We start from the raw sequence: 27947 nt of genomic DNA, 5'->3' as shown, positions 1-27947 counted from the left end.
TACATCTCTTCACATAATTTTCTTTATTCATTTGATTCCTAAATGCAGAATTAAGTAGCTTTCTAAATAGCTCTTCCTTCTCTTCTCTCACTGTTAGAGTTTTCAGGAGGGAGAAGGAGAGAGTTGTGCACAGATCTTCACAGTGTCAATAGTGAGATAGCAGCTACATTCTTAGGGGAGGGGGAAGGGAAAATAGATTATAGATAAGGAGAAAAAGCAAGAGGAAATAAGTAATGTACTGTATATGAGCTCTTCTGATATATGTGTAGTGAAGACAACAACACCCTAGATACACATAGGCTTCACATACCGCCCATGATACATGAGGGACACTCACAGGAGAAAAATCTGAAACTACCAAGTTGCAAAGTGCCTATTAGGGTGGCTAAAAATAAATGAAGGGAAAAAGAGCCTAATGTCATTTTATTAGCTAAAAATAACCACTGGCATGTAAAAATCATATTTTCCATAAAAGGTATCCAGTGTTTTTAATGCACATTCTACTTTCTATAATACATCTAGAAAAAATGATGAATCAAGATCACCATACAGCAACCTGTGTCATTGTGACCACAGCTATTGTATTATTCAAACCATACACCACTTGTTGCCATATCTCTTTGGGTCGGCTGTTTGCAGCAACATGTGTTCTCTACAAGAAAGTGCATCTTTTTTCAATCCGTTGCTTTCAAATGATCAATGCTGAACTTGCTCTGCACCCCTATCTCTGAGAGCCTGTGGAATATTAATATATTCTGTATCATCTAACTTTTCTACTACCTGCAGACATATATGACAAAGCTGTAAAGCTGAACGAAACGCTGGGCATACAAAACAAAACACAGGACAAAAGTTTCCAAGAGCTACAGAAGGATGTTGACAAGATGATGGCTGAGCTCAGGAGAAGAATGTTTAAGAGCCAGGAAAAAGCAGCTGCAGATGAGCTAAGGTAAGAAATAATTACATTGTATTATGCTGTAAGAAAACTTTCACAATGCAGGTTTTCATTGTTTTTTCTTGATTTTTTGTGTAGCATTATTTAAAAAAACTATGTTTTTATAAAACATAGGCAAGGCCTTATACATTTTCCCATGTTTGACAGTTACATTACTCAGATTTTGAATATAGTAAATACAGTTGAATGTGACTGTGTATAGCTCCTCCTAAGGCGCAGGGCACTATACATTATTTTTTATGCACAATGCTCGTTAAAAATAAATTGTATGTGTTGTAGTTTATTGTGCCAACTTTCAAACTAAAATCTCAATGCAAGAAATGGCGATGCATTAGACAATGCAGGCTGCAGTACTGTACTGACTTACTGTAAAAATTAGAGATCGGTGGATTGAGTCGCAGAGGAACGACTGAGTCAAATTTCTCAAAATGCATGGTGCCATTTCATTCACCCCCGAAGACTCAAAGAACGGGCTAGTGATGTTTTGTGAGTCCCCGTGGGCTTGCCCATAATGTTCTGCAGCTGTGATATCAGTTGGTTGGCACAGCCAATCAGGGGAATTATCAGGTCTTGTATAAAAGACTAGGCAGGGAATCTAACAGACATTTTAGGGTGATTTTAAACTGGTGTGAGGATGTTAGAGCTCAGTAATCAGGGAGACAACCCTAACATGTTTGCTAAATTAATATTTGCTAAATACTTTAGTCATTAGCATGTAGAATTGCTATACGATGAGAGTACTAGTCTGCGATGCAAAGTTTCAATCAAGAGAGAGAGGTAGGATAGCATCACCTCATCTCCCCACCCGCTGCCAGATCTCTCTGCTTCCATTGCGCCGCACCCCTGAACATTGGCAACAGATGCACAGAGACCCCGACAGAGAAAGGGAGCAGAAAGGGCACCAAAGAGAGGGGAGCAGGGAGGTAAGTATGTTTTTAACTTATTTCTATGTTTTATATATTCTTCTTATTCTGGTTAAATTTCACATTTGGACCCTCCAATAAAGCGACGTAGCTATAAAGCAAATTGTTATATTAATTGCTATTTTGCGATTTTTACTAGTAATATTGTAATGAATGTAGATCTCTTTTTTAGAGGTTTTTTTCCCTTGAGAATTTAAAGACTTTTTACTCTCTTTTAAAGAGAATCTGTCAGCATGATTTCACACCCCAAACTTGTTGCGCACTTGTCCCATGCTTTGCTTCCCTTACCCTGGTCTGCTAAATTCGGTGGTGCTCCACATCGGGCTTTGCAGATTGCCTGGCGTGCTCCCATGTGAGCATTAGCCCAGGCCTTTATAAGCCTCACTGATACACACCCTTGGGTCTTTGTATTACAGTAAGTCTTCTGTGCTGCTGGACCTTCACTTGCTACTCAACTTTTCCTGCACGTCACCTGCTTGCCTATGGTTTCCTGACATCCTCCATCTGACTGCGGTTTCCTGGACTCCATCTGCCTGCCTGTGGTTTCCTGACATCCTCCGTCTGCCTGCCTTCAGTTTCATGATGTCCACTTGCTTGTTGTTTCCTACATCCTGCCTACCTGTCAGCGGTCTCCAGTCCATTTGCTGTCTGTTTTCCATGTGCTCCACTTAACTGCTGCACCGACAAATGGACCTTGGGCTTGGTGGGTCCACCTCACCCAGTAAACCTAACAGAATACCTAGTCTATGGATCCCAAAGGTGCAGCAACAACAACATTGCCGTGGGCTACGTATGACTTTTCGGTCATTTTTCTGTAACCTGCTGCAAGTCAACAGGAGCTTGTCCAGGCTGTGCGGGATATCACAGCCTGTGTGGATACTCTGTTCCAGTATACTGCAGCTTCACCGCAAGCTCCACAACACCTAAAGCAGTTTAATACCCATTTACAACACTCAGCTCAGGAGACAGCTCCACATTTGCCCATTTCTGCACATTTTAATGGCAACTTTAAAAGCCTGCCAAGGTTTTGTGAATCAGTGCATTGTGCACTTTGAGCTGTGTCCCCTGCAATTTTATTTGGACCAGTCTAAAGTAACCTACATTTTTGTTGTCTGGTGATGCTTTGGCTGGTGTAGGCCACTTCATTGTGGGAACAGGATGACTCCATGATGAATTCCCTACCATTTTTTCTGTTTGCCTTCCATAAAGCGTTTGATGACCCGAATCATGTTCACTCCATCTCCAATTCCAATCTGCATCTCAGGCAATAGTTTCGCTCTGTAGGGCATTATGCCATCTTGTTCTGCATTCGGTCTGCTGGGTTAACATGGAACAATCACTCTCTCCTGACCATCTTCTATGTCAGCCTATCCAGTCATGTCAAGGATTCATTTGCTGGTAGATACTTGCCATCTTCACTTGATGAGTTAATTTCCCTCACTACTTGTGTCGACTTACGCTTTAAAGAGAAGTCTAGGGAGAAAACTCTGAATTCTTGTATCTCTCCTTCAAGAGTGTCTGTAACATCCCCTTCCAGATCAGCAGCACAGGAACCATTAGAGATTGGCTGCACTGGAACCTATAGAGATCGGCCAGTACAGAATAACTCCGGCTGGAAGATCCTGTTCACTTTCACAGGGATTATGTTTGCCTTTCTACCTTAGGTGAACAGGAAAGTATCACTCTAGGATTTACTTTTTCCTCCACCAAAATAAATTACTCTTACCTATAACTATTTCTTACTGTACATCGGGGTATTTGGGAAAAGCACTTCTGGATTCTGGAGCAGCTGAGGATTTTGTGGACCTCTCTATGGCCAAAAGACTGAAAATCCCTTTGGTTTCTTTGCAGTCAACCAATAAGCTAACCAACATGAATGGTTCTACAATTCCAGGTGGTCAATTCTGGACAGTGAAAGTAACTCTTCAGATTGCTGCAATACATGTGGAGGACATTTCTTTTTTAGTTTTGCCACTCTCTGGTATATGATTTTGGGACTTCCGTCGCTACAGCTTCATGCTTCGGTCATTGACTGGTGTGGTAGAACATCTCTCTCAGCTGGACACAGAGGTATAAATGGAACACTGTCTCTTTAAGAATTTGCTTGGATTATTGAGGCAGCATAAACCATGCAGGGAAAAATGGCCCTCCGGGCAAAACAGTAAGCAAAAAAACAACAACACAAGCACATTCTTTCTGCTAGTGGGGTACAGCCCTCTCTCCGGTACAATGTCCTTAAAATGGTCCTTAAAATGCCACACTTTCCTTGAGTGTTTCCTCTCCAAGTACACTGCACACTGATGTCTTGAAAAACCTGTCACTTAAACCCTAGACCAAGTGACTATCCATCAAGTGACCGACCAAATGATTGTGACATCAAACAGGTCCTGTTAGCAAATGGCAGTGCTCAGCGCTGTAGGTGGAGATAAGCGGGACATTCTCCAACCTGCTCTATAAATGTCCACAAAAAAACAGCCCATAATATAACTTTACCTTAGCCCTCATATTATGTAGTGTGCTGGAGGAAACTACTTTGGTTTCACATCACTGACACCATTATGTGCAATGATACCTCTATCACTTTACCAGTGACTTTCTCACATAACACCCCTTTGCCCAAAGCTGAGGATTTTGGCACCTTCACTGGCTAAGCAGGGGACCCTGGACAGAGCATCTAAGTTCCCATGCAACATCCGTGGCCTGCACTCCACATGGAAAGTAAGGCCCATGAGTGCCAGAAACCACCTAGTTACCTGGACATTCTTCCCCTTCTTTTCCCTCATCCATCTCGCGGATGCATGATCTGACATTAGCCCTAACCTCCTGCTTAACAGGTTATATCTCAGGGCATCGATTAGCCACTTGATGGACAAGCACTCTTTTTCAATAAAGGCATAATTCTTCCCACAGAAGGAGAGCTTCCTAATTAGGTATAGGACTGGATGTACGCCCCCATCTATCCCCTGGGACAACACAGCTCCCGCTTCGACGTCAGAGGCATGCGTCTGAAGCACAAACTTCTTAGTGAAATCCGGTGAGACCAGACCGATTGTCTGCACAGGGCAAGTTTCAACTCCTGGAACGCCATAGCTGCTTCAGAGGACCACTTGACCATTGACATCCTTGTGCTCTTGAGCAGATCCTTCTCCAGGTGACTTCCCTAATGCGTGCTGAATATTACGATGTTGTCCAAGTTAGCGACAGCATACTTAGTGAGGGACTACTAACTGGTCCATAGCCCTCTGGAAGGTAGCTGTGGCTCCTTGTAGTCTGAACAACATCTGGGTATACTGAAAGCACCCGTCATGTGTGGAGAAGGCTGTATTCTCCCTAGCACTTGGAGAAAGGAACATTTTCCAGTACCTTTTTGTTAGGTCCAGTGTTGTACTGTATCTGGCTGATCTAACCTCTCAATAAGCCCACTGACCCAGGGCATCGGATAAGTGTCAAACTTAGACACCTCATTGAGCTTCCTGAAATCATTACAGAAGCGCCACTCTCTGTCCGGCATTGGCAGAAGGACAATAGGGCTGGACCAGCCACCCTTTCACTCCTCAATGATGCCCAGGCTCAACATTCTCTTCACCTCTTTGGAGATCACCTTGTGGCGAGCTTCAGGAGAGGCCAGTAGAACTTCTCAAGGACTTTACCTAGAGGCCCACCAAAGACATGAGCATGGGCCAGATCTAGTACCCTATGTCTATATGCTCCCTTGGACCAACAGCTGTTCTAATACTTCCCCTTGCTGTTTAGTGACCCGTTATAGCAACTTCTCATTGACTGTAAAGTACTGGAACCTGGTGTTGGTCCCGGCTCTTGGGCAACCCCATTTATCACAGTCACATTTTCAAATGCATTTTTTAAAGAGAAATCCTGCATCTGGACAGTCCCAAAACTCCTACCAGAAACCCCAGTTCAGAAATTTCATCCTCACTGGTCAGCAGCTCTTCCTTGTCACTAGCCAGGACACACAAGGAGAATTCGTCCATCTCCAATTGCGATGAGGTTTCATCAGTGTTCAGCTGCCTCTTGTCTGAGTCACTTTGCAGCAATGCCTTTCCCCCAAAGTCCCAGAACAAGCTAAAGTCCCTCCCGATTTTCACAGGGTGTAGCAAGTCTCTGAATACCCTGACCTCTGGCAACAGGGTAGTCCTTGGCATCCCCGTGGATACAACAGATGCCCACAAGTTTCCCTGGCATCAGCTGGTGGGGAAGCGTGGCCCTTATCAGGGTCACCAAATTCCCTGAGTCCAAGAGTCCTAGCACCACTACTCTGTTTATGCTCATTGGACATGACTGCGATCCGTCTCCAGGTTGGTAGTTCACACTGCAGGTGGGATAAGCATAGCATAAGGAGCACAGATAATCTGCTCAGAAGACATAGGACAATAAGCAGCTATGTGTCCAGGCTATTGGCATCTCCAGCAGATAAGGTCTTTACCAGCAACCTTTGGCCACCCCTCAGTGACTCCTTGGAATCTTGAACTCCCCCTAGTGGTGGTTCTACTACCCCTCTTTTGGGTCTCAGGCTCTTGCAGAGTACCCCAATATGGAGATCCCCCACTTCCTGGATTCCTTAGAGACCTCTCGACCACCTGTTACCTTTCTGTGAGGCCCACCAGGTCGTCCACATTCCGGGGGTCTCGCTGGGCAACCCAGGTCTGCACCGGTCTGGGGAGGAAGTGAAAAAATCTGTCCATGACCACCCACTTGACCATCTTGGCAGGAGTGGAGGACTCCAGCTGCAACCATTTCTGGACTAAATGCAACAAGTCAAACATCTGTGAGCGAGGAGGTTTGCCATCATAATACGCCAAGTGATGAACCCTTGGGGCTCTGACAGACATGGTGACCCATGAGCATGCCAATATCTCAGTCCTTAATTTGGCATATTCCCATGCATCCTTTAACCCTTGTCAGGCTGCATAATTTTACAACCTTAACAGGCTGCATAGGTACAATTGTACCTTCACATATACCTCCACTGTGGGAAGACTTTACTTGGTTTCAGAAACTAAAGTTCATTCAGCTACAAATGTTATGCTGATATCTATTGTTCAGTGTTGTTACTGGTCACTTATGTTGCTGTCAATTAAGTTAATTCAAACTGGGAGTGGCTTCTACTTGTCTTCCTGCCTCCCTCCTCTCATTAGCCATTTTGCTGTTCATCTCATTGCTGTGAGCACACATTTCTAGGCTTGTGAAGTCTTCAATTTCTTGGAAACGAAGGTAGGAAAGTCTCACAGCATCTAACAGCCAGTTATACCTTTATTCTCATTATGTGGGGACAGAACAGTCAAATTGTCTTTCAGCCTGGACTTGGCTTACATATATTTTGTATGAAACTTATCACTATAGGTATAATTTTTATACGAAAAATGGATAATAATTAGTATCTACATATTGTTTTACGATGTTTTATTTATATTCAGCACAAAATACGAAGCCAAAATTCATCTAGCAAGTCATCATGAGTGATAGTAATGCTGGATCTAGTTTCCGCCATAATCCAAGAAAACGTGTTTGCAGGTTAGTATAATTTTGTGAAAAGCCAATAATGTAGTATTTCGGAAAATTATTTATTTTACATTTTTTCATATTTACAGATTTACGTCTGACGAAATAATGCGAATGCTAGAAGAATCTGATTCTGAGCATGAGGATGAACCATATGTTCCATCTGATGATGAAAACTATGTACCACAAGTGGATGTTACTGAAGAATATTCAGACATTGAACAAGAAATGGTCATAGAGCATGAAAATGAATACGAATCAGACGAAAGTGTTGAGGATGATTCTGTGCCTCAAAGTGCAGGCGACATTTGGACTGCTAAGGATGAAACTCAATGGTGCAGTAATCCACTGCCAAATGCACAAACAAAATCTCGTAATGTCCTACGACAAAGAGGTGGCCCTGCAGCAATCAGCAACCTATATACAGCAAAAGAGCTATTCAAGTCCATCATGACTCCCGAGATGTGTGACATCATATTACGGGAAACAAATCGAAAGGCCAAGAGAGTTTGTGATGCTTACAACAACGAACTGGTACAACGTTTTCCTGATTCTTCCAAACGGCCACCACAAAAAACATTCAAGCAATTTACTGAAACTGAACTTCATGCATTTTTGGGCATACTGATTGCTGCTGGTGTGCACAGAGCCAACAAAGAGAATCTGGAGGAAATGTGGAATGTTGCTGCTCTGCCTCTTATACGTGCAGCCATGTCTCGTGACCGCTTCAAGATGATACTCAGATTTATCAGGTTTGACAACGAAAATACACGTGCAGAACGTGTGCAAACAGATAAAGCTGCACCAATACGGGACATCTGGACAATGCTGAACAGTAATCTGGAGAGAGCCTACAAGCCATATCATTGTATCACCGTCGACGAGCAATTATTTCCATTTAGAGGTCATACTAAATTTACCCAGTATATACCTTCAAAACCAGCTAAATATGGCATAAAGATTTTCTGGGCTTGTGACTCATCAAATGCCTACCCTTTACAAGGTCAGCTCTACACTGGGAAACCAACTGATGGTCCTCGACAAGTAAACATTGGAGAACGAACAGTATTGGACCTAGTGAGCTCGTATAAAGGCTCTGGAAGAAATGTCACCACCGATAACTTCTTTACAACCATGGAACTAGCTAAGGTATTGAACTCCTGGAACATGACACTAGTTGGTACAGTGAGAAAAAACAAAAGGTTCCTACCTAACAACATGCAGCCTGCCAAAGAAAGGCCTGTATACTCGACAAATTTTGCCTACAATCATGATGCAACAGTCTGTTCATATGTACCAAAGAAGAACAAATCAGTCGTGCTTCTATCATCTATGCACATGACGGGAGAAGTTGAAGAGACACTAGCAGCCAAGCCAGAGATAATAAAATACTACAACATAACAAAAGGTGGCGTTGATGTTATGGATAAAATGTTGGGAGAGTACACTGTGAAACGACGAACATCACGTTGGACTTTGGCATTTTTCTACAATATGATTGATGTCAGTGGGTTAGCATCCTACATCATCTACAGAGAACACAATCCAAGCTTCAGGGCAAAGGATCAACGAAGAAAGTTCCTGAAAGATCTCGCAAATCAGCTGTGTATGATTGCAATTGAAGATCGTAGTACAAACAAAATGATAATGAGAAACCATTTTCTTCGAGGTGCAGTAGAAATGGTGCTTGGACGATGCATTGTGGTAGCATCGCAGCCAGCAGCTGGCCCCAAAATACCTCATGGTAGTCGTGGACCCTCCCCTGTTGTTGGTAGTTGCTATGTCTGCAGAGACCTGAGGCGAAAACAACGCAAGACTAGAAAGTCTTGTGTGGTTTGTGTGAAACCCATTTGCGATGAACACTCTGTAGCAAAGCCAACATGCATTACTTGCAAAGAAAATCAATAAAAAAAAGTTTCTTACATTTTCTTTTATAATGTAAATGAACAGTTTTTTACTTGTTTATAATAGTTAAATAGCATTATCATTAAAAAAAAATTTATGCTTTTTCCCTTGCATTATCTTCATTCAAAATATATGAGGTACATTTGTACCTATGCAGCTTGTTATGGATGCAAAAAGATCTCGACCCCTTATCTCGGAAGCGGGTGGAGATATTTTATTGAAATTTGGCCAATATACTCTGGACCAAAAATGTAGAGATGTCACGAAATTTCAGCCCTCTACGTCTTTTCAAAAAAAAGTTATTGCAATTTTAAAACGGAATAGTTACAATTGTACCTATTCAGCCGGATAAGGGTTAAGGTCAAGTCAAAATAAGCTTTCTGAGGTTCGCCAGTTAGATAGGGGGCTAGCACCTCCGCCAACTGTCCCAGGGGCAGCCTCTCCCGCTCTGCAACCAGCTCGAAAACAGTCAAAAACACCTGTATATCATCCAATGGGGTCATCTTTTGCGTGGCTCATTTTACCGCTTTCCGGACAAACGAGTCTTTACATTGATATGGAGGAGGGGCGATATCTCTGCTGATGGACATCTCCCACCAAGATTTTCTGCTGCTTCTGCTGCTGTCGAAGCTGTTTATTTGTCTCCTGCTGTACCTGCTGCTGCTCCTGGCACCACTGCTGCTCCTTCTGGTGCCACTGCTGCTCCCAATGTTGCTGGTGTTGCTGCTGTTGGCTCAGGATCAGGTGCTTGATTAGCTCCTCCATTTTGTCCAACCATTGCTACATCCATGTAACCACCTTCCCCCAGGACATTTGGTTTATCGATTGCTGCTACCCGTGTTCCTGGAATGTTGTCCACCTTCGAAACTCCACTTGTGGTAGAGCGTCTCACTGGGCTGGACACAGAGGCATAAATGGGATGCTGTCTCTTTAAGAATGTGCTTTATTTATAAACATGGTTTATTATGGCAGCATAAACCCTCTGGGCAAAACAGCAAGCCAAAAAAAAAACACAAAGCACAGTCTTTCTCCTAGCAGGATTCAGCCCGGTCTCGGGTACAATGTCCACGGTACAGGCCCTTAACATGCCACACAGGCACAAACACTTTACTGGGGTGTTTCCACTCCAGGTACACTGCACACTGATGTCTTACAAAGCCCTCCACTTAAACCCTAGACTATGTGACTCCTATCCATCATGTGACTGGCCACATGATTGTGACATCACATAGGTCCTGTTAGCACACGGCAGTGCTCGGCTGTGTAGGTGGAGATAAGTGGAATGTCCACATAAAACAGCACGTAATATAACTTTAATTTAACCCTCACAACACATAGTGTGCTGGAGGAAACTAGCCAGTAAAAAGTAGGAAAAAATGCTATAAGTATAATAAATAAATGAAAAAATATAAAAGTTTAAATCACACCAATTTTGCCCCATTCAAAATAAAATAATAAGAAACTTAAAAAATATACATATTTGGTATCTCTGGAGTCAGAAATTCCTGATCTATCAAAATATAAGAACAATTATTCCTATCAGTAAACGGCACAATGAGAATAAAAATCAAAAAGCCAGAATTACAGTTTTTTTTGGCTTCCGCAACATTGCAATAAAATGCAATTGCAGGCAATCAAAAGACTGTATCGACCTCAAAATGGTACCAATAAAAATTTCAGTTCGGTAAGCAAAAAATAAGCCCTCAGCTAACCTCAGATCGCAAAATATGAAGACGCTACAGGTCTCAGAATACGGCGCCATTTTTTTCTTTCAAACTTTGGATTTTCTTTTTCACCACTTAAAAATGAAGCTATACATGTTAGATATCTGCTAACTCATAACAACCGGGAGAATCCTAATGGCATGTCAGTTTCAGCTTTTAGTGAACATGGTAAATAAAAAATGAAAAAAACGATAGTGGAATTGCACTTTTTTGCATTTTCAGCTCACTTGGAATTTTTTTCCTTGTTTGCAGTACATTATATGAAAAATACACCTATATAGTTACTTTCATAGATAAAACACCAAAATACAAAAACAATATTTTGTTAGAGCAAAAGATCAGCTTTATTCACAAAAAGATATTTAAAAATGTTTTAAAAGGTAAAGCACCACAGATAGACTAAGGTGGGTGATCCTGGAAGCCAACAAGTCACAACGTATTATATAAGGTAGCAGGGTTATTACAGAGTAGCACATCAATCAAATGTGTAAAAGAAAATTACAGCATATAATTTGCAAATATATAGCCCTTATTTCAACAATCACAAAATAGAAAGATAAGTATCCATAGTGTTAATTAAACATTATAAATACATTTTTGACCTCCAGACAAAGACGCAGGGTAAACATACCCTAATACATGATTTGTAAAGCAGCTGACTGTAATTTAGCTAAATGATAGTTACCAGAAGACTGAATACTAGTGTTGAGAAATACCTTCCGATATTTGAAAGTATCGGTATCGGATGGTATCGGCCGATACCGGCAAAATATCGGATCTCGCCGATACCGAGTTCCGATAACAATAATCAATGGGACAAATATCGGAATGTATCCTCGATGGTTCCCAGGGTCTGAAGGAGAGGAAACTCTCCTTCAGGCCCTGGGATCCATATTAATGTAAAAAATAAAGAATAAAAATAAAAAATATGGCTATACTCACCCCTCTGAAGGACCCTGGCTGTCACCGCTGCGAGCGCCCGCCTCCGTTCCTGAGAATTGCAGAGAGTGAAGGACATTCGATGACGTCACGGTCAGGTGACCGGTCACCTGACCGCTCACGTGACCGCTCACGTGACAGCAAGTATCGGCCGATACCCGATACTTGCAGTATCGGAATGCTCAACACTATTGAATACTATATAATTCCACCACCTTTTTTTTAGTTTAATGCTAGTAATTTCACTATAAATATAGATCCTTTTCACTTGAACATTGGGAGAGGTTTTAATCTTTGTTGATTAAGTCTTACAAAGTTCGGCTTAGACACTTGGGCTGTTTTTTCCCAAAACATTATCTTTTTGTGATGTATGGAGTTGATCATTAATATCCTGCAGAAAATGTATCATTTTCAAACTGATGAGCTAAATTTGTCTCAAATAAATTGATCAAGGATAGAAGAGTTTAGGTAATGCACGAGATGCAGTATCAGACTTTTCCATCTCATGAACAATGTATTAAAATCTGTATTATTTAATCCGGAAATATAAAGGTATACATTGTCATAAAGGATGGAAACATTTACAGTATGTCTAGAGGCAATTTTGAAATAATATAAAAAATATAATTTATAGATGCCAATGAAGTGCAGCCGGATGAATAATGTCACTGAGAAATATTAGATTGGGCGTCATTCTTTGCCTTTGCCAGGGTCCAATATAAAAAAGTCTTACGAGATAACCCAACTGCTCTGAGCAGAATGAAGTGATATATCTTTGTAAATAAAACGGCTTGAAATATCATACAAGATGTGATAAATCAGGATACCTGCTACAAGTATATGGATTTTGGAGAAAGTGATACTGTTTATTAGGGTCGCGTCCACATTTTTTATCAACTGTTTTCATTACAGGGCAGCAGAAGGTCTTCTCAATAGAGTGAAGAAGCTATTTCAGGATCCCCATAACAAAACTAACGACTTAAATCTTGAGGTAAAGGACAAGTTAAGTCACTTTGAAGACAAACTGGATGATGTTTTGGACATGCTACGGGAAGCCCGGGAGAAAATAAAAGAATCCAACCAGCTCTCAGCTATCAATAAACACAATATGACTGCTCTGGAGGTAATTGTCTATATTAATATTGGCAAACAAAATGTTCTCATTAATGTTTTATGCAGAAATAAATTCATTTCACAGTAGCCTTGGATAATGTACAAATAGGTAACGGTTGACTGCAGACTGTCTTACATACTTCCAGTTCTACATGAGTATGCCCAATTACTCTTCACTGATTTTGCATACAGAGATATACAAGCCGGTATGCGTTATAAAACTAATTACACACAATCAGCAGTGGTTATTAGCTGTCACAAATATTCTGCCTAAACTGCATGCTCTCAATTTATTTTAATTGCAAATCCTCATTATGCTGTGCATTAAGGAATATCTAACCGACTGGCTTGGTGCAAATTTGACTTCGGTAAGGATAAATGCTCGAAGGATTTACAAAATATGCAGATAATTCTGATGAGCGTTTTATTCTGATTACACATGAAGTTATTCGTGTCTTATACAGCCAAAAAAGGTTCATTATCACAACAATCACTATAGGGTGAAATTAAAGAAACTTCTCTGTCCCAATCACAAGGATTGTACTGATTATAGTACAGGAATTTGTTTATTCATAACCCCTATTAAAGTGGTTTTCTGCTGCAGATTGGTGGGGGATCCACAAATCTTATATTGACCTATCCATTGGATTGGTCAGGCTGTGATACATTGTACCCCCACTGGTTAGCTGATATTTGCTCTAGCAGACACCAGATATATAGACATGGAACAGAGACACACAGCTCAATGTATTTCATAATAGCTCCACTATTTTGAGTAGAAGCTGTTCTGCAGTACCTGGCAGTGGCAACTACACTTTTAATGAAGGTGTGCTTCGCAGTACCCATTCTATGTGTTTACATCTATAGCAGCTGATTCGTAGAGGAACACAAAATTGGGCAATATGCAGTGGCTGGACAACCTCTACAGCTAGTCAAGTCAAATCATTATACACCACGTTTGATCATTTATTTTGAAGTGTACATTGTTGAAATAAGGCCGTTCCCACATATTGCAACTGTGGTTCATGTTTGTGCTGCAATTAAAACCATAGTTCTTTTTCCATAACTTTTTTTTTAATAAATAAACATGACCGGAAAGTGTGTAGTTAGCATTACTAGGGCAGATTAGTTGGCCAAATTTTCCCCAATTGGTGCACATTTGCCTAACTGTAAATGTTTGAATAATTATGACGGCTTTGTACAAATTATACTGCTTAGATGAGTGATTGTGCTGATAACAGTATCAACAAAGGTAATAACAATAAGCAAATTAATCATTTGTCATTTGAGCTCTTGGGACTGATTTAGAATATATGTTCATGCAATCATTGTGCTGAATATTGCCTTATGTAGGAAAAAAATAATAATAGTTGCCGATTTTCGCTGTTATTTTATTCCTGCTGCTCCCTTGAAAATGTTGTTTTTTTTGTTCCTTTTAAAATCCACCATATGCTTCCCATGGTTCTAGAAATAGGAACCTTTTCATTTAGTGCTAATTTTTATGGTCCTTACAATAGGGTGTTGCTGACAGATAATTTTGCAGAGGAGCCTAAAGGAACACTCCCAGTGAATTCCGTGAGCCATGCCTTTTTGGACCATAAAAATCAGCACTAAATATAAGAGTCTATATATGTGGAATCATATGTCAGATATTAAAGAAAAAAAACAGTATACTGAGTGGAGCAGTGGGAATAACATAAAGGCAAGCACTGGCCACTTTTGACCTGGTGACAGGAGCACTTTAAGGCCGGGTTCACACTAGCGTATGGCATTGGATGCGATATGCTAATGACACTGGGCTCCTGCTCTGCTGCGAGCGGGAGCCGAGTGTCATACGTCTGTGCACTGCTCCTATTGCACAGGGAGGATCGGAGCACAGCTGTGGAGGAGGCGGAGAAATGAATTTATCTATCTCCTCCATTGCCGGGGTCAACGTATATCGCACATCACTCGGATGATATCTGAGTGATGTGCGCTATGTAACTCGCACCCATAGACTTATATTGGCGCGAGTGAGCCGAGACTTGGCCGAATGTCAGTGACGATCGCAGCATGCTGCGATTTCACTCGTACGTATAATACAGCCGTAAAAAAAAAAAGTGATGGGAGCTGCCCCATAGATGAATACTGGTCCGAGTGCTATGCGATGTTTTATCGCATAGCACTCGTCCGTATTCTTCGCTAGTGTGACTTCGGCCTAAAAGCGTTTTCTGAGATGAAAAGTCTGCAGTCACCTCTATAAGACCGCATGCATACAAATGTATTTTGATCCCATAGAGTACATTGGATTTCACAAAGTGAATTTCTTGCAGATTGATAGGGAATCAGTAAGACACTGAGAATAATAATATGACAAGTATTGTATTTCCAGACTTGTACTGTCAATTATATTACCATATGTGCCATTTACCTTCCTAACCCGAGCTCTACCACTTTAGGATTAACTTTAGGAACCCTTTTTTCTTATGAAATAATTCTTTGTTCCCATTTATCTCTTTGCTTGCATGCTGCACAATCTTTAGCTCATACTGTATTTCTTAATGTATTTGGATTTTTTTTTAATGTTCGTAATGTGATAAAACATTTTTCCCATGTCTACAGTACACAGGAGATGCATGATAAGTGAATGCTGAGTTCTGCTATTCAGTATGCACATGATATTGTCCTTTATTTTAGGGAAACAACTTGATCACGTTGTCTCATTATATTTACTGTGCAGGAGAATATCTGATTCTGTGCATATGGAAATAAATTTCTAGGCTCAAGTACAAAAAGCTGATAAACTAATGCTGCCACAAAGAAGCTTGGCGAAAACACAGGATACAAACATGAGATAAATATTGCCCAGAGCAGTCATCTCAGACAATGCCTAATCTCCTTACCGCATCTCCATTGTAGCTAAACTATGTGGCAAAATAATTAACTTGAGTGAAAAGCCAAGCTTTACTAGAGTGGCAGAATAAAAGTACTGCTTGACAATAAAACAAGAAAAACATGTACAATACTAGAATGACATATTCCTGTCGGAAGGAAAGAGTTAAGGTATAAAATACTATGTCATGAATGTCAAGTGTTTGTGACATATAAGAAGTATTTTTCAATTACTGGAAAAATAAGATGCTGTTTTATAATATCTGTTCTGGATGTAAGAAATGGATAGTAACCTGAAGCAAATGCAACTTTAATGGTGACAAATAGACTGTGTAATGCTAAAATGCGAGTTAAACTCCATTGAATACATTTAGGGCAAACTGGGAAGTGAATGGCTAATACATATCCTATCAAATATTAATAGGTTTAATCATTTTAGTTTCGTGAGTAAATAGGTACAGATGTTATGCATTCATAAGATATTATGTTACTAGAATAATAGATGGTTGAGTGATGACCACTCTCAACTGGACCTACTGTCATGTGACCTGTGTTTGCTCCCCTAAGTGTTATGGTTATGGTTTTTTATGTTAGTCCATCATACGGTTCTAGAGATACAAGTCTATTTAACGCTAAGTTTAATTATCTTTATCAAAGGGACGTAGCTCACAGGATTCTCTGGGGTGTGTCTTTAGACTGCCTTATGTTATTAGCCTGTAAGCAATGCCCCCTTGATAAAATTGCATTAGGCAAAAGTCCCATATCTCTGGGCAAAATTTTAAACAAATTATTAGGCTCTGTGCACACGATGCATTTTCTATGCTTTTTTTATGCACGGAAGTGCTCCAAAAACGCAATGGAGAATTAAACCAAATTAATTCAATGACAATCCTGAAGTGCTGGGCACATGATCAGTAAAGTCCGTATTTGCAGCATTTCATTTTCTGCAGCATGTTAATTCTTATAGCGGTGCTGCAGCGTTTTTGACTCATTGACTTCAATTGAGTCAGTCAAATCTGCAGCAAAAACACAGGTGTAAAAAGGTTGGCGTATTTGCTGCTCATTTGCAGCAGATTTTCTGCCAATAATGCTGCGTATTGTCAGAAGGAAATTACATCAGAAGGAGGAAGAGTGTGTGGGAGGAGAATATGTGTGTGTCTCTGTGTGTGGGTGGAGAACATGTGTGGGTGTCTCTGTGTGTGGGTGGAGAACATGTGTGTGTCTCTGTGTGTGGGCGGAGAACATGTGTGGGTGTCTCTGTGTATGGGTGGAGAACATGTGTGTGTCTCTGTGTGTGGGTGGAGATCATGTGTGTGTCTCTGTGTGTGGGCGGAGAACATGTGTGGGTGTCTCTGTGTGTGGGTGGAGAACATGTGTGTGTCTCTGTGTGTGGGTGGAGAACATGTGTGTGTCTCTGTGTGTGGGCGGAGAACGTGTGTGGGTGTCTCTGTGTGTGGGTGGAGAACATGTGTGTGTCTCTGTGTGTGGGTGGAGAACATGTGTGTGTGTCTCTGTGTGGGTGGAGAATATGTGTGTGTCTTTGTGTGTGGGAGGAGAATATGTGTGTGTCTCTGTGTGTAGGTGGAGAACATGTGTGGGTGTCTCTGTGTGTGGGTGGAGAACATGTGTGTGTCTCTGTGTGTGGGTGGAGAACATGTGTGTGTCTCTGTGTGTGGGTGGAGAACATGTGTGTGTCTCTGTGTGTGGGTTGTTAAGTCCTTCTCAGTCCCTGGCTTACTAGAGGTAGGGATCCAGAGTAAATGACACGCAAACAAGGTATTGTGTGATCATATACAAGGGAAGCCCAGGAGCACATCTCTCTCTCTGGGCTTTGCCCTCCCTTTATATAGAAAAGAATTATTCTTTTACAGACATGCGCACAAGCGCTCATATTTCACTATCTCTTACATAAACAATCTATACCAGTCTTTATCAGTAGAAAGTTACATCATCTGGAAGGTGAATGAAAGGCTGCTATTGAAAGAAGGAATGCACACATGATTACTTCCATAAAAGGAAATGTCAAGTCAGCAGAAATGTATCTTGTTGTAAGCGAGATTTCTCAGGAAGAAGACAAGACGGATTCCTTTAGTTCAGTCTGATCTCCACAATTCCCCCCTTTGACATTTTCTTTTATTTATTTTATTACCACAGGGCCAAAGACAAAGCCTTTATTTGGTATTACACATGTACATGCTTGTATTCAATAAGAGAATCAAATCTAGTATTAATTCTTCCGTTTAACTCTCGCAACCTTTTCTTTGTTTTGCAATAAGTACAGATATTACAAAGGGATAGCAAAATAAGCGCAATAATCAGTATTAGCAAAGGATAACATAAGAGAAGAAGGAAAAAAAAACTTTATACTCTTGCATCTATTACACAAAGTTTATCTGTGCATACTGAGATACTCTTGAGCACAATCTGGAATAGTACGTATATGACTACAATAATCATAACTATATGTATTATGCTCTGCATAATCCCAGCAACCCACCCACCGATTCCTCTGAACCAGTTGGCTGGGTTAAGAAAAGAAAAGGTATCTGACCACCAGCTATCCTTATTCTGGTCATTGTCTTTGTCATACTGATCTCTGAGTCGTTGTACGTCCTTTAATTTAAATGTCATACTCATAGTACTATTCGGGTCTATATAATGACAGCAGGTGGGTCCGATGATTTGACACATACCCCCTTGTGAGGCAGTTAGGTAATCCAATACCAGGGTATGTTGGTTGACGACTATTATAAGCTGATTCTGTACAGCTATACTAGTGTTTAATATGTCCAATATATCCCAGATCTGATCATCTAGATAATCCGTGGCTCTAACTAATTTATCCCACATCTGTGTTAACATAGGATAAATAAAAATGGTACTAGCAATTTTGTTAGGAATTCCCATTTGTACTATATGTGGCCTCCCCGAGGGACGTGGTGAGTTATCTGCAGCTCTTTTATACAGTGTGTGCTTGGGCACGGCTTGCATATTCACTTGTTTATTTGAAATTATGAATGTAGCCGGGGTTAGGCGTCCTAATGTACAAGTACCCTTTATACCTACGGGAAGCCATTTATATGCTCCTTCTCCGCATATCCAAAATGTACCTTCAGGCAGATCCCATAGAGCTGAGTGCTGCAATACCAATCTGTGAGCCAAGTCCACAAATCTAGATACATTCTGAAGCATACACCAAGAGGGTTTTTGTCCCAAGGGGCTACAGTACCCGGCTGCGGGATTCCCACATACAGGCATTCCTTTGATATACTCATCGGATTTATTACAAACCAGGTTCCCCAGCTTACTTGTACAACTGTTTGCATCACCTTGGGGGAACAATTTAGAATGTTTCCATTTTCTATTATGTATGTATCTTTCCAATACTACAGGTTTGAAAGCATCAGAGGGGGGGACGGTTGTACTGAAACTAAGCTGTAGATTTTCTGTGGGGACCTGTCCTAAATTAGTTAATCCAGTCTTATTTCTAGGTACCCATTTTCCTCCCCTAAATGCTAAATATTGTAGATGTGTGTTACTCCCTGAGAGATTACCCTGCCACCAAGGAAATTCTACCCATCCCACAATTGGTATGGCGATTGTAGTATTCCACAGCCTAGCATTACCAATTTGGTTGTTGGCCAGGTTGTCTGAACAATTAGGCCAAGCGAATATTTCTTCTGCTAATACGGGAACTGCTAGAAAAGGTATACTTGTGGCTGATACCGGCGAATGGGTACAGATCCAACAATCTGTCAGGGTTTGTGTATTGTTTAACAAGTCATGCACTAATTTTCTATGATGTTGTACGAATCTATTGTTCAAAGGGGCTAGAGAATTCAGTCTATCCCACGCCTCCGTTGAGGTTATCATTATTAACATCAATATCATGAGTTTATACTGCTTTTCTTGCAATGGCTTGCATGTATCCATGATGCCTTTCCTTCAAGCTTGACTGATGTAGGTGTTGTCAACAGGACTTGGAAGGGTCCGTCAAACCTTGGTTCTAGAGCCTTTCTGGTGTGTCTTTTTACATAGACTTGATCACCTGGTTCCAACTTGTGACTTCCTTCTGTGTTGTCAGGATCTGGAAGGGAAGCAAAAACTTGTGCATGCACCTTAGTTAATTGTTTCTGAAGATTTTGCACATAAGAAGTCAATGACTCAATATTTAACACAAGTTGCTGTGGAAAATAACATCCTAAATTGGCAGTCCTGCCAAACAAAATTTCATATGGAGACAGTTTAGTCTTACCCCTTGGGGTATTGCGTATTGAGTAAAGGGCCAGTGGAAGGCATTCTGTCCAAGGCTTTCCTGTTTCAGCCATGGCTTTCTGTATTTTTAATTTTAAAGTTCCATTCATGCGTTCCACCTTACCAGAACTTTGAGGATGGTACGGAGTGTGTAACTGACTTTCAACACCCAACATTTTCAGTACATTTTGAAATATTTCTCCAGTGAAATGAGTACCCCTATCTGACTCGATCACTTCAGGGAGACCGTAACGGGGTATCAGTTCGGCAACTAGCTTTACAGCAGTGTTTTTAGCTGAAGCCTTCCGAACTGGATAGGCCTCTGGCCACCCCGAGAACATGTCCACACATACCAACACATACTCATACCCATTACTTTTTGGCAGCTGGATAAAGTCTATTTGTAATCGCTGAAACGGGTAGAGAGGTCGGACGTGGTGCTTCATAGGGGTCTTTGCTGTCTGTCCGGGATTATGTGTCAGGCATATAGCGCATGCAGCACAATAGTCTCTTGCATAGTTGCCAAAACCTGGAGCCAACCAGACTTGCTTTGCCAGTAGTGTCATTGCATTTGCAGACACATGAGTAGGGTGGTGCAGTCCACCAACTACAATCGGATACCAGGCTCTAGGTAGACATATTAGTCCATCTTTCTTCCAAATTCCCGCTTGTTCTTCTGCCCCTTCCTTTTTCCACCTGTCCCTCTCCTCTTCTCCTGCATCTTCCTGTGCTTGTCTCAGTCTATCTTCAGTATTTTCTGTGAGGTTTACAGTATGGACCTGTTGTAAGGGTTTGACTGCTGCTGCTTTGGCTGCTTTATCAGCCCTATCATTTCCCCTAGATTCCCTAGTGTCGAGTCTCACATGTGCAGCTACCTTGATTACTGCTACTTCTTTTGTTTCTTGTGCAGCCTCTAAAATCTGTTTGATCAGAGAAGCATGTTTTACAGGTTGTCCTGACGCTGTCATGTAACCTCTAGCTCTCCAGATTACTCCAAAATCAAACACAATACCATGTGCATACCTAGAATCAGTGTATATATTAGCTGTCTGGTTCTCAGCTATTTTAAGAGCTTCAATCAATGCTGTTAGTTCTGCTTCTTGTGCAGACTGTTTCGGTGGAAGTGGTTCTGCTTTGAGAGTTTCAGATTCTGACACAACTGCATACCCTGTATGGAAGTTACCTGTGTCATCTGCAAACCTACTACCATCTATAAACAGCTCTAAATCTGGATTTTGAAGTGGTGTTTCGGATACATTGGGTAAGCCTACCGTTTCTTGTAAAATGAGCTCTGTACAATCATGTGTGTCTGTAGGGAAAAAATTTGCGTGTGGATCAGTGTCCTTATTCCCCCCTTCAGACTCGAGAGGTAGCAGTGTAGCTATATTGAGAGTCTGAAGCCTAGCAAATGTGATAGTAGAGGGGAGCAACAAAGAACACTGCAGCCGCAAATGTCTGGCCATGGAAATGTGTTTTGGTTGGACCTGGTTTAATATCCCATAAACATCATGTGTAGTTTGAACTGTGAGTGGATACTCTAGGACAATTTCTGATGCTTTGTCCAACAATAGTGAGACAGCAACAACTACACGTACACAGGTTGGCGCTGCTCTAGCTACGGGATCTAACCTTGCTGAAAGATATGCAATTGGTCTTTGTTTCCCTGCATGCTTCTGGGTAAGAACTCCTGTAGCATGGGAATCAACTTCTGCAGCCATAAGCTGAAACGGTTTGGTGTAGTCTGGTAGCCCTAACGCTGGAGCTGAAACAAGGGCATCTTTTAATTGTTGGAACGAAATCTGACCTTCTTTTGTCAACAAATAAGGTTCACTTTTTACACAGTCATACAGTGGTTGCATTAGTTGACTGGCATGTATAATCCATTGTCTACAATGAGACACTATTCCTAAAAATGCTCGTAGCTGTTTATGATTTCTAGGCTCATTCATCTGTCTTATTGCTTCAGTTCTTTGTGGTGTAAGATGCTTTTTACCTTGAGAAATGCAATGACCTAGAAAGACCACTTTGGTCTGACAAACTTGTAGCTTTTGTCTATTCACTTTACACCCTTCTTTTTCTAAAAAACATAGTAAACTCACAGTGGACCTTTCTGCAGTTTCTAGATCTGGGCAGCAAAGTAGTAGGTCATCCACATACTGCAAAATTACTACCTGTGGTTCGGGTTCAAACCTCTGAAGGACTGTTTGTAGGGCATTTGAATAAAGAGTAGGGGAGTGTATCATTCCCTGTGGAAGGCGTGTCCACGCCAACTGTTTGCCCTTAAATGTAAATGCAAACAAATGCCAACTATCTTGGTGTAAAGGAAACGAGAAAAATGCATTTGAAAGATCTATTACAGTAAATACTTGAGAACTGGCTGGTATCTGTGATAGTAACGTATGAGGATTGGGTACAACTGGGGTGATTGGATCTAGAACTTTGTTTATTTCTCTTAAATCATGTACCATACGATATTTGGGCATAGAACTCTTCTCAAGAGTTCTCTTTTTGACTGGATACAGAGGAGTGTTAGCAGGTGATTGTATCTCTACCAAAACTCCTTTCTCTTTATATCCCTCTATCTGTTTTGTAATCGCTAGTTCCTGCTGGGCACTCACAGGGTATTGTCTGAGCTGTGGGAGAACAGTTCCTGGTTGCACAGATAGTTTTACAGGAGAGATATGCAATAGTCCCACATCGGTGTCACCCTGTGCCCACAGTGTTTCTGGGACCATTGAGAGGTCTAGATCTGTGGTGTACTCTTTTTCTTCAGCATAATCCTCAAAAGCCTGAATTCTAACATATTGTTCTAATGTTTCTGCATCATCAGGGATAGTCAGTATAACTGTGCCATCTTCCCTAAAATTGATGTTAGCTTCTAATTTCTTTAGGACATCAGTTCCTAACAAACATGTTGGGGCACCTCTGGCATACAAAAATCTGGATGCAAAACATTTAGGTCCTAATGAGACCTCTAGGGGCACAGTATATGGCAGTGTTCGAATTACCCCATCATAACCCTCAGCAAAAGTTGTTTGTTCTGAAATATCTTCCGGATTCGGAAGAAAATCTTGATTCAAAATTGAGGAAGTTGCACCTGTATCTATCAAAAATGGAATCTCTCTCCCCCCCACATTCACCTGTATCATAGGTCTTCTAGCTGGTAGGGAAGTTTGTAACACATCGAGTCAATCTGAATCTGGTATGGGACCATCTATGATGGTAGATTTCTGCTGGTTGTCCGTTTGGGGAGGGTTATTTCTGGGAACAAATTTGCCTGACTTTATATCTGCCAACTTCTTCCTGCACTCTCTTTGGAAATGACCTGGCTTTTTACAGTAGTGGCAAGGAAAGTTGTGTCTCACTCTTCCTCCTGTATTAGCTTGTGCTATTCTAACAGGCTTACGATTCTCTCTCATATCCATGACTATTCCTAAACATCGTTGTTTCACAATATTTGGTTGTTCAATTGTTCTCCAATCTGGAGTAGAGGATTTAAATTTTTCTCTGATTTTCGGATCTAGCCCCTCTATTAATTGTTTTGTAAAAAGTCTCCTTACTGAAGCATCAGTCAAATCCAATCCTTCATCCCTAAAGCTATTTTCTAATTCTTGACTATATTCTTCAATACTTTGCCCAAATTTCTGCATAATCACACCCGTAGATCCCCTTTCCCTCTGTTTTTCTCTCATGAAAATTATTAATGCCTCTGTGAACTGGGTACCTGATGCTTCTGTCTGTAAGGCACCCCCTTCTGCCACTGGTCTATTGGGCTGTAGGTGTGTCAATAATTCCTGAAAAAGTCCGGGGGACATTTTCATTCTACATAATTCTTCCCCGTCCGCCCAGACCCCAGCATGAGTCTGCATGATTTGTTGTATGTATTGTGCAAATCGGATGGGATATTGAGTGGGATCAGGCGCATTATGCAGGAGGGACATACCTTCAGCAGGGGACCAAGGAAAATACTGTCGGGTCTGGTGATATCTAGTTCCCATTACCCCGTCAGCACCAGGTTCCCTAAAGGGTCTTGGTACTACCCTAACAGGGGCAAGTACAGCGCCATGTCTAGGTGTACCACAGACTAGGCAATCATTTCTCCAATCTGGATTTTGTTGTCCACAGTGTGAACATACCCATCCTCCTACCCCACCAAGATTGGGATACAAGGCTGGAAATTGTTTTCCTCCTTCTGCTCCTCCAGATGGTACAAATGATTGGGCTTTTGGATCTAGGTAAGGTGGTGGGATTATGTCACAACTTTTTCCCTTCCCCATAATCCATTTGGAAGTGTCTGGATCATACTTCCAATTCTCCTCTTTAGCTGTTTTTGAGACCTCTATCATACAGTGTATGATTTCTTCCCACCCATTGTCTTTGATAATTCCACCTCGTTCTTTACTCAGTCTTTCCCATTCAGTGCTAAACATAAGTGCTTCTGAAATTCCCATTTTTTCTCTTACCCTTCTAATCTGACTTCTGACTGTCTTCCCACATCTTTCCTGTATGATATCTGCTGCTTCCACTTGTCCTAAGACGGTTTTTGTCTGTTTATTTCCCATTTTTCTTTTTTTTTCAATATTAGCTATTTCTACCCCAGGTGACGTTTGGACAATCACTTATCCTAGGTGATGTCTCGTTGCCTTCTCTCCTAGGGAGCTAAAATATTGAAGGGCTGATCTGCTCCATTCTTTCTAATGTGCAGAATGTACTTAAGTGCTATTATGCACGCAAACAGACCCAGCAACACCATACAGATCACAAAACTTTCTGTGTCAGTTAGCATACTTGTCCCAGGCTCATGGACCCGCGTCCTGGGCTCATTCTATCAAACCTTATCCAGAAATGAAGGAGGTTAAGCACTTAAATGAGAGTCAAGCATGGGCGGAGGTCTCCCCGAAAGGACGCAACCACATGACCCAGTTAGGCTGACTTCCGTGTATAAGGCTTATACCCCAACTATTTCGGCTTATTTTTCTACGCACTTTTGCTCTTCTTTCACAACATACCACAACCTTCACTCTGTTCACACACTGCCAGGGACAGGACTCATAAATCTATACAATATAGTAACCCGAGTTTTATAGGTATCTACTCACTACTAGACTAACCCAGCATGACACGGCTCATAGAGATCTTTCGGATAATACAAGGCAGATAAAAGAGAACTAATAATGTCTCTTACCTGGCCAGGTTTTTCAGTTCATTTGCCGTCCATTATCCCAGATCTCCGTTGTCCGTATCCGCAGGTGAATCTCGAGCAAATACTCTCATCTCGGGTCCCTGTTCGGTGCGCCAAAGAAATGTTAAGTCCTTCTCAGTCCCTGGCTTACTAGAGGTAGGGATCCAGAGTAAATGACACGCAAACAAGGTATTGTGTGATCATATACAAGGGAAGCCCAGGAGCACATCTCTCTCTCTGGGCTTTGCCCTCCCTTTATATAGAAAAGAATTATTCTTTTACAGACATGCGCACAAGCGCTCATATTTCACTATCTCTTACATAAACAATCTATACCAGTCTTTATCAGTAGAAAGTTACATCATCTGGAAGGTGAATGAAAGGCTGCTATTGAAAGAAAGAATGCACACATGATTACTTCCATAAAAGGAAATGTCAAGTCAGCAGAAATGTATCTTGTTGTAAGCGAGATTGCTCAGGAAGAAGACAAGACGGATTCCTTTAGTTCAGTCTGATCTCCACAGGGTGGAGAACATATGTGTGTGTCTCTATGTGTGGGTGGAGAATATGTGCATGTGTCTCTGTGTGAGGAGAATATGTGCATGTTTCTGTGTCTGTGTCTATCTGTGTGTGTGTACCCATGCGACGATCAGCCTATAGTGATTGGACTTAGGTTTCGTCTGATGGGACTACTTCTCCCATCCAGCTACATCTTTTGTCTCATATAACAGAGACAGCATGAGCCGATGAACTCAAATGCATCTCGAGAATCTGCCTATTTCTTACTGCGGAAATTGCCAAAATTCTTATTGTTACTCAAATTAATTTTCATCTTAGTTACTGCAATTCAGTTCCTTTCAATTAAATGAATTACTTATAAAGTTCTCCCTCACTAAACATTTTCTGACCAACCACTATACTGCTGCCATCACTTTGTGCAGTCAGTGCAGCATTTGTTTATTGACTTGAGAAAACAATTCAAAGTGCATCTATCATTGAGATCAACCCCTCAAATCGCATAAATAGGTGTGCAGGTCTTAGAAATGTAAATTAATTGATATCTTTATATCTTCTGCCGGTTGCTGAATTGCTGTGTAATATTCCGAGATTGTTTTCCAGCTCAATGTCTGCCCAACATTTGACATTACACAAACCGTGAGCTACCATGAGCTACCTACTAGGAATGAGCAAATTTGCTTTGTGATACTCAGATATTAATCAAGTATCTAGGTGCTCGGATGTGCTCGGCACTCGACGAGCATTGGCTGGTGCTCAAATTTGAAGCTCAAATCCCAACCCCTGTTACACAGCCAATAAGCATACAAGGATTACCTACCAGTCACTGTAATGCTGTAGCCATCTTCATAGTGGCATTACTGTGATTGGCTAGCTACATTACATCATCAGAGGTTTTTAAAGGACAGACGCCGCCACGCTTGGTTCACTGACACCATTGCATAGCTTAGAGACAGTTCTGATTGGAGGGAGAGAACAGTTATCCAGGCCTGTGTGTGCACAGTTTAACTAATCAGAGTCCTCTAGTGTTGATTCTGATGCTGATGATGAACCATCATACTAACAGTCCATCTAAGGGCTAAAGTGGGCTTTGCTGTTTGCATCAGATACATTATGCATTTCATCTATGGACAGTTGCAAGAATAGGGAGAGTGGCAGAATAGAGCCTCAATGCAGGGTTTATGGCTTTGCAGTACGTAGCTGCAATATAATATAATATGATATATACCTGCTGCATGTGACCATGACTATATTGTCATCCATAGATTATTACTTGGTTTGTGTTACATTTTGATGGTATATAACACTGCAAAAAAGCGGTCAAATTTGTTTTCTGGATTGTATTCATAATCCATACAGTAAATGTGCTTAGTGGGCGACAAAGATGTCAGAATTCCAGAGATTCCCGAGGGAGGAATATCAGAGCCAAATCAAGATGAAGCGACAACAACGGTGGCAGGAGCCTGTTGTCTGGAACCACCAGGGCACAATACAAGGCTGCATCCTTCAGTGCTTGGGTTTTTGTTGACTGCAGACAGGAGAGCCAGGATCCATCAACTGATGAGAGGACTGCGGGTCCTAGGCTGATCGTAACAGAGAAGGAGGCAAGCCAGGACCAGGGCTGGAGACATGCTAGTGGGCTGGCTAGCCACAAGATCCTGAGAGTGGGTATCCTGGGGGAAGGTCATTTTGTACAAACAGCAGCAGAGATGTAGGTTGATAGAAGAGTTTAGTACCCATCATCACATCTTTTTCAACTATCAGGCAGCAGAGACAGAACACTTACCTCAAAGACAGCAAGAGCTGACATCTGGAACAAGGGTCATGTTCCACAAAATGGAGCGGCAACATCACTGGTATGTTGTGGGTGTGATCCTAGAAGAAAGGGAGCTGGATGAAACCTTCTTGCAAAATGAATGGGTCTGGGAGAGGCTTATCAAGGTGGCTCTAGTCAGGGTTACCACCTCCAAGAGTTTGGACTGTCCATGGGGTTCACCAAATCCTATGGGGAAGCAGGCAATTGTGCAGGTGACAGAGGGGTTTGTTGC

At 41.5% G+C, this 27947-nt stretch overlaps 1 protein-coding gene across 2 annotated transcripts in view; it reads left to right on the top strand.

Annotated features, from left to right (window-relative positions):
* The window catches only part of LAMA2 (laminin subunit alpha 2), a 1496617-nt gene that overhangs the window by 1194795 nt on the left and 273875 nt on the right, over positions 1-27947 (top strand). For both annotated transcript variants that reach the window (XM_069726054.1, XM_069726053.1), the window contains exons 36-37: positions 787-949; positions 12876-13086. In XM_069726054.1, coding sequence (XP_069582155.1) covers positions 787-949; positions 12876-13086 — 374 coding nt within the window. The remainder of the gene's footprint in view (positions 1-786; positions 950-12875; positions 13087-27947) is intronic.

Source organism: Ranitomeya imitator, chromosome 5 (genome assembly GCF_032444005.1).
Source record: "Ranitomeya imitator isolate aRanImi1 chromosome 5, aRanImi1.pri, whole genome shotgun sequence".
In the NCBI taxonomy this organism is placed as follows: Eukaryota; Metazoa; Chordata; class Amphibia; order Anura; family Dendrobatidae; genus Ranitomeya; species Ranitomeya imitator.
This window is presented reverse-complemented; position numbering and strand designations above follow the sequence as displayed.